This window comes from Coturnix japonica, chromosome 1, assembly GCF_001577835.2.
Source record: "Coturnix japonica isolate 7356 chromosome 1, Coturnix japonica 2.1, whole genome shotgun sequence".
NCBI lineage: Eukaryota > Metazoa > Chordata > Aves > Galliformes > Phasianidae > Coturnix > Coturnix japonica.
Genome location: NC_029516.1, coordinates 119539594 through 119552303, shown reverse-complemented (window position 1 = coordinate 119552303; position 12710 = coordinate 119539594). Strand labels below are relative to the sequence as shown.

General features: G+C 41.2%; 1 protein-coding gene and 1 non-coding gene across 2 annotated transcripts in view; both read left to right on the top strand.

Moving 5' to 3' along the window:
• Window positions 1-12710, top strand: part of AFF3 (AF4/FMR2 family member 3) — a 315282-nt gene that overhangs the window by 292674 nt on the left and 9898 nt on the right. The window contains exons 15-20 of the mRNA XM_015850512.2: window positions 2236-2299; window positions 4953-5089; window positions 7117-7188; window positions 9136-9229; window positions 11698-11747; window positions 11886-12100. Of these exons, the coding sequence (XP_015705998.1) occupies window positions 2236-2299; window positions 4953-5089; window positions 7117-7188; window positions 9136-9229; window positions 11698-11747; window positions 11886-12100 (632 nt within the window). The remainder of the gene's footprint in view (window positions 1-2235; window positions 2300-4952; window positions 5090-7116; window positions 7189-9135; window positions 9230-11697; window positions 11748-11885; window positions 12101-12710) is intronic.
• LOC116652829 lies at window positions 8397-8514 on the top strand. The gene has a single exon (XR_004306048.1). It is a non-coding gene; the product is annotated as a U6atac minor spliceosomal RNA (small nuclear RNA).

Here is a 12710-nt window from a genome sequence, read left to right as displayed (position 1 = left end):
ATTGCACTGTACAACTTTCTGAAGGGAGGTTGTGAAGAGGAGGTAGTCAGCCTCTTCTCCCCAGAAACAAGTAGGACCCAAGGAAATGGCACAAGTTGTACCAAAGGAGGTTTGGATTAGATATAAGGAAAAATGTTTTCTCTCAAAGAGTGGTCAGGCACTGGAATGGCTGCCCAGGGAGGTGGTGGAGTTGCTGTCCCTGGCAGTGTTCAAGAGGTGTCTGGATGAGGAGCTACGAGATATGGTTTAGTAGCTTAGTGGGTAGTAATGGTGATAGGAGGATGGTTGGACTAGATGATCTTGTAGGTCCTTTCCAACCTTGTGATTCTATGATTCTATGATTCTGTAACAGAACAAAACCAAATCCACATGGTTTGTGTTGTTAAGATAATGTATCCGTCCTGCTGGGTACAGAGAGTATTGGCAGCTACAGTAGGTTACAGGATGCTAGGACAGAAACCTGTCTATAGTCTTCTTTCTGCTGGGGAATTGGGGAGAAGTGCCACTCTGAAGAAGGACATTTTAAAAATGGAACAAATGAACTATTTTTCTGTGTGTCATCAAACTTTTTAGGACAGATGTCATTCAAAATTACTCAGGCTCCAAATTTTATTTCTCTCTGATGATATTTAGCCTTCAAAATAAGAGTTATGACTAACTTTCTGTGATATAATTAAATCTCCTTGAAACTGTGTGCATGAAAGAAGGAAACTGACTAGCAGATGCAGTGGCAAATGGCCTTACTGATTCAAGGAAGTAGACATGGTCATCAAAAGGATCCACCTTGTTCCCACTGATCTGTTGTAGATCTCAAAGTGTTCTTACTGTGGACAGCTAGAGCTTTTGTCTCATACATTGACTTCAGTTTTTAGGTCTATATCTTCTCTGACTCATAATTATTTTTTTTTAACAAACATTCTGAGAAATCCAGATTTATATATATATATTATATATATTTATATATATATATATATAGGGATTGCTACGCTGCAGTAATACCACAATACCCTATTTTTTTACAAAGCCATGCATTTAAAATCATGAATGGTGGGAATATGGTTATTCATTCTCTGAATACTCAGCAATATCCCATTTTCATTAGAAAACATCTAAAGGATGACTCGAAGCAGTTCTAAGAGAACAGTTTTGCAAGGAGAAACTTCTGAGAGTGACAAGGATACGGCAGTAACTTCAGTATGTGCTGAGATGAACCTGGACATGTTTTAGCTGAGTAGAAGGAGGAAGGTCATGTCTCACACATATGAGACTGGAAGAATCTTCATGGTCAGGACATATGAAGACTTTTTGAGAATTGAAGATGCTGTGTTACGCGCTAAAATGACATGGCAAGTGGCTTCTCTCCATTGAGAAAAGTGGATTAGGGAGAAGATGAAGAAACCTGTTTCAGCCACGAGGGCTCAGTGAATTGGTCACCAAGCACTGCCAGGGAGGCAGCACTTTGTGTTTTCAGTTTGAATAGAAGTGGATTAGTTGGGATCAGAAATGGTCTTGTGAATTTCAGCACAGAGACAGCAACTGAATTTGTGCCCTGCAGTCAGTAGGTCAGGTAGGTTAAGGATGGAATGGAGTCTCTGAGATCTATTTGAGGAGAAATCAATGGAGAATTTGACACAAGTAACGCCAGTGGCAAGCTGCTGGCAGCCTAGCTCCATGTCACAGATGAACTCCAGGCAGCAAAAGCAAATAGCACTCTCAGTGTGCTTACAGATAAGGAGTAAGGTGGAGGCAAGCAGATTCAGTGCGCATTTTTGAGGTGGAGAGATTAAACACACTTGTTTTGTAAGGAAGTAGAAGCCAAGGCAAATGGCAGCGTACAGGGAGGAGTAGAAAATGAGGTACACAAACACAAGGGAGAGGATAAGATGGAATAACTTGTTCTGCTTAATGCTTGCATCCATTTGGTAGATCAAAACTGCACTAATTTGGGAAGCAGTTTATACAATCCATAAAAATACATTTTATTAGCTTTTTTTTTTTTTTTTTTTTTTTTTTTTTTTTTGCTTTGAATCACTGACTTCTAAAGAACGAGAACAGCCATAAATGCTATTGTCTCCACAGGCAGCAATTTGAAAATATAAGATGCATGGTTACATGATGAGTGTATTTTCTTCATAAAGAATGTTTGCAAATCAGGTTTAAAATAAGGGAAAAATAACCTGAAAATATTCTGCACTTCAGAAAATAATAAAGTATCTTCTTATTTCCCCCTGGTAGGCCACGCAATGCAGATTACTTTATGCAGGAAGCTAAACGGAAGAAACATAAAGCAGATGCTATGGTGAGAATATTTTCTTTCCAGTTATGTTGCTCCAAATTATTTTTGTAATGCAGTTTCTTCATCAGTGCGGTATTGCTGGGGTAATTATAAAATCTATTATAAGGATGGCTAGGCTTGTTAAATTAAGAAATGTTTATATAATCAAATGTTCATAGCCCAATAAACTATGACTTAACAAATAATGACTTACTGAGATAAAGGCCTGGATAAATAAAAATTTCCATTTATCCCTGTGCTTTAATTAGCAACTGTAGTAACAGAGACTATATAGTTTGATGCTGTACTATCTGTATCCACATACCTTTCTTTTCAGTTTAACAAGCTGGCTCGGCTTAGTCCAGGTTGGTCTGGTGCTAAGGGAATCTGCCCTTTTTTTTTGAAGAGTTTTGGCTCTCCAGTGCCAAAAGAATCTTCCTTTCATGACAAACCCTTTGTAAGTCAACCAGCAGCACTAGGAATCCATTTAACCCTGCAGGAACAAGTTTCACACACAGGAAGGTTGCAACAAACAGGTTCTTGTCTCCATCTTTGATGCGTCTAGTAGCTAGTAAGACCTTCTTGAGAAAGGCAGACCTGGGGCTTTATGGGGAGCTGAAGGAATCCTCATCTTTCCAAACAGCAGGGTACTATCAAGCACATGGTGCTCCAGAAAAGCTCTACTTTACCATCTCTTTTCTCCTAGCCTAAGTTAGCCCAGCACAGTGAATAAGCCAGCACAGCTTTGAAGTGCCAGCCTCTGTTATGGCAGATGCAATATAAGGGTTGGGACTCAGCATGAGCATAGCTGTCTTGCAAGTTGAAGTAGCTGTAGTCCTGCCTTGCCCTGCTTGACAGACGCGTTGTGGTCACAGAAGCAGGAAAGAAGAAAGGTAGCTCACAGTCCCTCTTTCTTCACCTCTTTTTCTTAGCTGTGCAGATTGTAAAATGGCCAAGGAAGCCATAGCAGGCCCTTAATTTAGGACACTAACACGCAGTTTTACACTCTAGCTGAGTTTATTAGCACAAATTTCCATGGTTTATTCAGTTCCATATTAAAGAGAGTCATAAATCAGAAAATACTGTGGAAAAGTACAAATGGTGCATTTTAGTGTGTTGCTTTAAACAAAATGGAAAAGAAAAAAAAAATAAAAAATCACTTAATATGCAAAGGAAATACTGTCTTAGCCTGAAGAAAAATGTTTTTATGGTAGACTCCCAGAAATAAGAGGTGCAAATGTTATACTCTGCTCTGACACAAATTTCCTGCATGAAAGTCACTTAGGCATAGCTTAAATAGCCTCCCATCAGCACTAGGTGATAGAAATATCCTTCACATTCAGCCTTCCTTTGCAGTGGACAAGCTCCTTACTGATACTGAATCACTCTTCACAAGTACTTCCCCCTTTCTTGAGTGTGTAGGGATCCTGGAGGGAAATGGGAGCACTTTGAATCACCTTGCTGGCCTCGATACCTCCTATTTTGGCACTGCAATACCTAATATAAGCACTTAGAGTGAGCAGCCTGAAAATGACTCTAAGTCTCTCTGCTCCTTAGTTCCCCATCTGTGAAATTGGGATAATAGCACTTCCACCTGCAGAAGAGCGTCAGGGAGAGAAATATAATAAAAAGTTTGTGAAATTCTCCGGTATGATCGCAATGGGAGTCATATAAGAACCTAAAATAGATTGAAGCCAGTGTGCCATTCCAAAGTTACTATTTAAAATCTTTATCCCTCAGAAAAGAATAAGGTCCATTAACCTTTCACTGCATGCATCAGATTTCATCCAAATGCATCCAGTCCATTAATGGGCTTTATGTACCGCAGGAGTTCTGATTGAAGGAAAGACAAGTCAGGACAGAGAGATAATAGCATGATTCATTTCTACCCACATCAAAAAATGAAATTCTGAGACCAGATAAGTAGTATGTAAGGGTACACATATGAACATTGTGTGCACATGTGCATGTACACTGTTATTGAGGATGCGTATGTGCATATGTATATGTTTAAGCGCACAAACATGTAGAGTCAAAGAAGCACAGAACATAAGAGAACAAACTGGGTAAGGAAAAAAGATGGCATGAGAAGCTGAGAGAGTAGAGTAGTCCCTAAAAGAGGAAGAGGATATAGAGGGCAAAATCCTGACAAAAGGTCAAGCAGTGCTGAAAATGGTAGGAATGAAAATGAAATTAGAATGGAGACGAGCCTTTGAACAAGAGGGATTTAGTAGTCAAAATATTTAGCTCTGATTCTCTTAGTTCAAGGCGGTCATTACCTTCCTTTGTTGACTGATGAAAAACTGCATCTGCAAAGAAGTGTGAAACCATTTTCAATGGTAAGGACGCTTGATAGCTGAGGCAAAAGGCCTGATGCTGAATTCGTGGGATTTCCAGCACTGGAGATCCTTGATCCTTCTTTTGACTCAAGAGTGTGGACCAAATAACATCTCACAGCCTTTTGCAGCTCTGCTTTCTGTCTTATGAATTTCACTGATGCGCAGGGTTTGATGGGTTTTAGCTTTCTCATAGGAAGATTTATTAATCTGAAAATATACTGACTTGTGTCAAGTTTATAATTCACACTGAGAAAGTCTCACGTTGAGAAAATCCCATCAAATGTAACCTTATCTTGATGACTACATTATTTCTGTGTGTCCTTATTTTTTCCCTCTAGGTGGAAAAGTTTGGAAAGGCACTGAATTATGCAGAAGCAGCACTATCGTTTATTGAGTGTGGGAATGCATTGGAGAAAAATGCTCAGGAATCCAAGTCCCCGTTCACTATGTATTCAGAAACTGTGGAATTAATCAAGTAGGAAGGGAGGAGACAAACACAGGGGTTACTCTGTTGATGCAAATATGCTCATCTACTTTATCTCATTATTTCCTAGAGACAGTAAATGGGGAGAAGAGAGGTCTTCCCAGGTGCCTCGTCAGTCATATGTAACACAAATGGATAATCTGTGATTTCACTGGAAATTAAATTAGGAAATGGTGTAGAATGCAAAATAAACAAAGCTTTTAATATTACTAGAGTTGCAAATTACTTAAAGAGCTTCAAGTTATAAGTCCGGTGCTCCTCAAAAGGGGGAAAAACTGCTACCTAATAGCAGAACACTCTCGTGGAGTGGTCATTTGCAAAGTGCTCTAACATGTTTAAGACTACAGTTTAATTGTTACCTGAAAGATGTGAACTGCTATTTAAAAATGAGTGTCTGAGGTCCATTTAGTATGTGTTCTCCTGCTGGAGCTAGTGGACTCCTGAAAAGAGTCCAGCTCACACTTAAACAGTCCCCTACATTTACTCAGCTACATGGCTATCCAAACAAGATAATCCAGAATCCCGTTCCTTTCTTCTAAGTCCTTTCCTCTATTGTAATTTGTACTAATAGTTAATACTGAGAGCACTGGTAGAGAAAAATAGGTCAAACTCACCCCAGCATCTGAGTGACTCTTCGCAAGAAAAAGTCCGGCACACTAACAGAGAAAGCTGCACTGTCAGTGACCGTGCCGTAATTCCTTAGGACAGTCAACCATGCAGGACTCATCAGCACTAAGGTCATAGTAATTAAAACATTTCATTTATAATCATATTCATAATGACGCAAAGCTCCTCAAACAATCGCATTCTTTTGGAGCTCTTTTTTGGAGTGTTGATGCAATCATTTTCTCACATACGTTAGCAATTCCGTTGGCATTTTATTCCACTTAGGGCTGTCTTCTCATGCATTTCAGTGGACTGAGGCCAGCTTTCTAACTGGAAGATTATTAAACAAAGCATAATATACTTTTTTTCAGTAGGAGAATAGAACAGTGCATCTCTGCATCTCTTCCCTTCTTTTTTTCAATACTTGCACCATCACAGGCGGAAAGCTCTTCCTTTGTCTGCCCTGTCTTTTCTCATGATAGCAAATAGATGGTCCTAGCTCTGGAAATGAATTTTGCTTGCAGATTCATAGCTTTCAATAATGCATGTAGCTGCTGTCGTGTAGTAGTGTGAATTACTGTTGATCTCACTTGCTGCGGCTTAGAAAAATATGCTGGGTTTACTAGGTACACCTGTTAAAACAAAATGTTCATACTGAATCTTTGCGCAGGTATCAGGATTAAAGTTTGAAAACAAAGATAAGAAAAACCACAGGCAGCTAATTACAGGGAGCAGGTATTTTTCTGGAAGCGAGCCCAGAAGTGCTGTGTTGTCCTAACCTTGTCCATTGTTCAGGTATTCAGCTGGAAGCCGAGATTTCCAGAAACTAATTTATGATTGCATAGTGCATACACTTCTTGAAACAGCGGTGTTACCACTGTGGATGTTTAATATTTATAGAATTTGAGTGTAATGTCATATGTGCAAAAATAGCTCTGAGCTACAAGTTCCCCCTGCGCTGCACTCTGCTTGGAGGCACAGATCTGGGTAGACATGCTTGGAATTGGCAGGGTTAGGGCAGCACCAGCTTCGAGACAGGCTGTCACCTGCCTTCAAACACTGTGAAAACCTCCCTGCATGAACTATGTGTAACTGGGCCTCCCCGGCGGCGGAGGTTATTTTGGTAGGGCAGCACAGCGAGCCAGGAAGCAGCACCTTGCCAGCTGGGCTTCCCTCTGCGCTGATCGATGGTCGAGGGAGTTACTGCTGTATAAGGAGTGCAGGGAGGCACTGTTAATGGCAAAATAGTTCCAAAACACAACCAGAAAAGGACATGTATGTTTAGTAACTTGAGCAAATGCGTATAACAGGCCAGCTCGAATTACATTGGTCAGCATAGCTCTTGTAGGAGCTGATCAGTAAAATAAAGCTGTGTCAATTTACTCACATGGGCTTCTTTCCTTTTGCTTAAGGTACGCAGTCAGACTAAAAACCCACTCAGGCCCCAACGCCACGCCAGAAGACAAGCAGTTGGCAGCACTATGGTTAGTAGATCGCCATTTCCTCAAAAGGCTCCTTTTCTGCAGGGAGACTGTTCTTGAAAATCAGACACTGAACGCAGCCAGATAGATAGGATTATGTTGTCTGTTGAAAGAAAGAACATACTTTTAGCTCTGAGAAGGTCCAGCCCTCGTATCGCTGCAGCAGGTCTGCATTCTGTCTCTGTAAATAAGCGGTTCTTTCTTATTGACTGTGACAGGTCAGCTATCATACATCAGCGTAATTAATTTTTAAATGCCTGATGGTTTGTTGTTTTTATGAGCAATGTACTTTTGTACTGATAGTTTGGCAATTTCTTTGTGGCTGACATTTAAGCTCTATAATCGTAAATTACATTTACATTACGTGAAGAGAGATATGGTGATGGCAATAATTAAGCCTCTGGGATACCCTCCCGAATGGAGACTTCAGGATATACACACGCACCTCACATTCTATAAGGTGGCTGCTGATGGCTAGTAAAATGCTAAAATGTTGTTAAAATCAGATTTTAATTTAATATCTATGAAGTTAATACATCAAATACCTATTACATGGTTCCTGATTCTCAGTAAGTGGACATTTACAATCAGCAAGTGTGTTTTTAACATCTATTAACCATCTGTTAAAAGCCCAAACCGAATGCATCTTCATCCTCCGTAAATAAAAGAGTCCTAATTAATCATTTGTATAAAAGGAACCGGAGTATTCAGAGGTGCGCTCTCCTTTTAAACGCCCTTCCTTTGTCACCAGTCGGGATGAGCACGGGGCACGGGAATTGCTTTAAAAATGCTTAGGTGGGGAATTAGTGAAAAGAGGCTAAAAAAGAAACGAGGGGAGAGCGGTAGGGGGGATAGAAGGGGGGGAGAAGGGGGGAGGTGGTAGGCCGCTCCCTCCCTCCTGTTGCCTGCCAGCCGCTGCCCGTCTGCCGAGCCGAGGCTGTCCTCCAGCGGCAGGCGGCCGCAAGTCGCCGGCTGCCTCTGTCTGCTGAGAAAGGATGCTGGGCATAGGCAGGATAGACCCAGAATGGCTAGTTCGTTATGCAGGGATGCAGGCTGCTGGAGTGTAGTACCAGGATGAGGCACCCCAAAGGGCTAAGACCTGGGAACCAAGCTGTACAAACCCTTCTGAGCACAGTCTGCTTGGTGGTTCTCTTCATGGCCTGCCATGGCAGTGGCACCCAACCTAGCTTTGCTCATGAAGATACTGCAAAGCGTGAATGATCATTAGCAGTCCGCTTCCTAAGGATGGAAGAGGCCCTAGTGGCCAGTGCAGCATGCATAGGGTTAGGGCACTGCCACCTACTTTGTGGCATCTAACCATGTGTGGATATGGAGCTGTCGGAGTGAGTCCAGAACTAGACCACTAAGATGATCAGAGGGCTGGAGCACCTCTCCTATGAAGACAAGATTGAGGAGCTGGGCTTGTTTAGCTTGGAGAAGAGAAGGCTCAGGGGAAACCTCAGTGCAGCCTTCCAGTACTTTGAGGGGGCTTACAAACATGAAGGATACCAACATTTTACACAGTCTGATAGTGATTGAACAAAGGGAGAATGGCTTTAAACTATGAAAGGGCAGATTTAGGTTAGATGTTAGGAAGAAATTCTCCACTGTGAGGCTGTGAGGTGCTGGCACAGCTGCCCAGGGAAGCTGTGGTACCCTGTCCCTGGAGGTGCTCAAGGCCAGGTTGGATGGGGCCCTGGGCAGCCTGAGCTGGTGGGGGACAGCCCTGCCCATGGCAGAGGGTTGGAGCTTGATGATATTTAAGGTCCCTTCCAATCTCAGCCATCCTATGATTCTGTGATTCTGTGGTATGTAAAATGGAACAAAAGAGTGAACCTAATAGTAAGCAAAGTCAGTCTTCCACTGCACATTAGTTGGAGCATTTAAGATAATTTACAGGGATTACTGTTTGGGGACACACCTCACCTCCTCCTCTCCCTTTTATTGCAGTTACCGCTGCCTGGCCCTTCTGTACTGGAGAATGTTCCGACTCAAGAGAGACCACGCTGTCAAATATTCTAAAGCTCTTATTGAGTATTTCAAGGTACCTTTTTTTAACATGTTCTAAAATCAGTGTGCTGTTATAGTAAATACATTTTAACAAAAACAGTAGCTGCGCTGGGGTTGGTTCTTGTCCCACAAAGTCTGGCAAAGAGCCCACACTGACTTCAGTGGGAATTGTACAAAAGCACCAGAGGGCAACCAAGCAGTCCGCCATGTACTTGACAGAGCACCACCAGCTTCCCCTTCCTGCTTTACTTTGTGTGCTTCTGCTTCCTATCTCCAATCCCTGCCTGGTCTACAGCCTGGTTATTTTGAATACAACAGGAAGTCATTCAAAGCATTTTAATGTATTTTATTTGACAGGCAACCTTTTTCTGAAAGTACTCAAGGACAGAACCTTTATGGTGGAGCCCTCCTAGCAGTCAGTCCATCCAGCATTTAACCTACACGGAAAGAAAAATAGCTTCTATCTTTCTAATTAAATAAATATGTACATATAAATGCTTTAAGACAAACTGCTTTGGGAACCAGAACAGCCATTTGTCTTTAAACACAGGGCTCCTTTTCTGTTTTCTTTCTGCTTTTTTTTGCCTTTTGTTTCAGAGGAATGTACCTTGAAATGAAAAACATCCATCCTTTGACATTTTGTTAATAAAAAAATTTCAAATACAACCACCAACATTCATGACCAGATTTTAAACACACAAAGACAGTGAAGGAAATTGACAGATCTGTTATTGTCAAACTGAAATTGAAGTCACTGTAATTGCTTCTAAAATTTTAGCAATATATAATTCAATGTGTTATGTTTCTCTAACAATGACTTGATTTCAGGGGAAAGAAATATGTGCCAATTATAACACTTTCTTTTTCTTTACCAATTCAGAGAATGCCTGCATTAAGAACAGTACGATCAGGCTCTCAACCATGTAAAATGTCTCTTACTCGCAGACAGAAACTGTTTCACAGCAAACATAAAATGGACTTACACTCTGTTACAGGCAAGATGAGCTTGTTGTCTGCAAAGCTCCTGCTGGTATGGTGATAGCATAGTTTCACATTAGTACATATTCTCACCTTTGAAAGTAAAAATAAGGGAAAAAAATCCATTTGCCATAATTTTCAGTGGAAAACAAGCCAATTCTCCACTCATTTCATATCGAGTATCTAAAAGCTTTCAAAACCAAGTGACGTGAAGTGCTGACTGCATTAAGAGCTTCCACATACATTATCAATCAAAGAATGGTTTTAAACTATTTCACACATATTTTCAGGGAAAATCGGACATACTTTTATTTTAAACAAGAAAAAAAAAACTTATTAAATCTCCTTTTAAGTATTTTATTTCCTTTATTTTATTTTATTTTTCAAATAAAAAAGTAATGCAGCAGAGAATTAAAAATAAAAAATAAAAAGCCACCATGAGAGAAAAGGTGTGTGAAGCTGTACGGTAAGGCAGAGGCTACTTAAATTTACAGTGGAAGTATCCTTGATTCCATTTCAGTTTTCTCATTCTCCCGCCTCCAGCTCTGTAGGTAAATAAAACCTGCTCAGTTTCTGTTACAGTAGAAGGATGAAGGCCAGTAGCTCTGTAAAAGACACACACACACACTGGCAGGAGACACACACACACACATAAAACAAACCACTGAAGGAAGAGCCCACTGTGGGACACTCCAGAGCTACTCTTCATACCAATAGTGCAGAAGGCCAGGTGTCAAAATGCAGTTTTGGAGTGTGGGAACACTTGAAGGAATGCAGAGGATGCATCAAAGCTGGGAAAACAAGCTTTTTTTAGGAGAGGCGCAAGCAGTGTGCCCATCTTACTGGAGAACCGTGAAGTTAATGTGGTCATTGTGTATATAGAAACAGTACTGATGATGCCAGATGACATGCAGTTTTGCAGGCATAGAACCAACAAAACCCTAATGTACTGAAGTTGAGAAAGTTCAGTCTTGAAATCTTGAAGTAGAACCTATTTTCCTAACTCAGAGGCCTGCTAAACAGTAGAACAGGACAAAGGAGAGCAAGGGCAATAGTGTCTTAGGACTTCTATATGCCTAGCTATCTTTTATTAAAAGGGAAAAAAAAGATTCTGGTTGAAGTTCCATGATTGTCAGGAATTAGACATTATAGACGTCCTGTAGGATTGCTCACGGCCTTCTGGTGTTCTGGTTTTCTCTATCACAAGAAATTCCAGCCTAGACCTTACAAGGAGTCTTAGCGCTTTCTTCTGAACTCCCAGGAAAAGGGTGAGCATCAGCAAGCGTGTTTTCCTGGCCAGCCCCCATCTCAGGATGTTCAATAGCATGTGATTTGAGTCTGTGTTACAGCACCGCTTCATCACAACACCAAACCAGGCTCTCTGGGTTAATTGCATCATGAGAATTGAATACATCTCTCTGCACAATTTTTTCTTTATATTCCTTTACTTTTATATTGTCTGCTGTTCTTCATTTCATATTTTTACATTAATTATATTTTACATTAATTATTTTTTCTTTACAGAACTCATCGAAAGCCGCCCAGAACCCATCTTCTTGGGGTAACAGTGGAAAGTAAGTTCACCTGTTGCACAGAAACTTAGGAGCATATTCACTGTCAGGTGTTACATTTCCACACCTGCTGTATGTTCAGATTCTTTCATGTTTTTAAACCAAACACTTTTAAGCAGTGGTGTTAACATCTAATTTCAGGAGCACAGGAACTCCATCGCCCATGTCCCCAAGCCCTTCTCCAGTTAGTTCTGTTGGATCCCAGGGGAGCACAGGGCCTCCTTCCTCATCTCCTATAATCAGCATCCCCCAGCGCATCCATCAGATGGCCGCCAACCACGTCAGCATCACCAACAGCATCCTGCACAGCTATGACTACTGGGAGATGGCTGACAACCTGGCCAAGGAAAACAGAGGTGAGTGATTCAAGGCAGTGGGCTACTCTATAAGAACATCACACGTCTTGATCAGAAAAAATTGCTTTGACAGGAATCCTGTTGACAAAGTAGGGCTGTAGAGGTTATGTCCTAAAATTACCCCCCCAAAAAAATGCAATTTTGACAGCTGTCTCACTTAGAAGCATCTTTATATCACTGATTTTTTTCTGTACATTGCTGGTGACAGACAGATCACAGGTCACAGACGTATCTGCAGGTAGTATTCACTGCCATCTGTGTCATTCTGGAGAGAGAGGTTTCAAAGGGGGCAAGGCAGACTTGTGCTCCCAGAGTCATGGAGCTGGACGAGATGCTTCTAGCCAGACCATGTCACAAAGCAGGAGCACACTTCATTTCTGCAGAAAAAAATGAGAACTTGTCCAACCTCCACCCCCCAAGGAGAGACAGATGGGAACAAGGCACCCTCACTCACTCTTTAGGGTGAAATTTTCCCAGTTAAACTTGTTTAACTGTATTTAAAGAAGGAATGTGGTCGGGATTCAAATCAAAATTAGGACACTTAAGTGTAGGTGTTTGTAGGTAAGTTGTTGAGTTAATCTCTCATTACAGTGGATGGAACTTTGTTCAG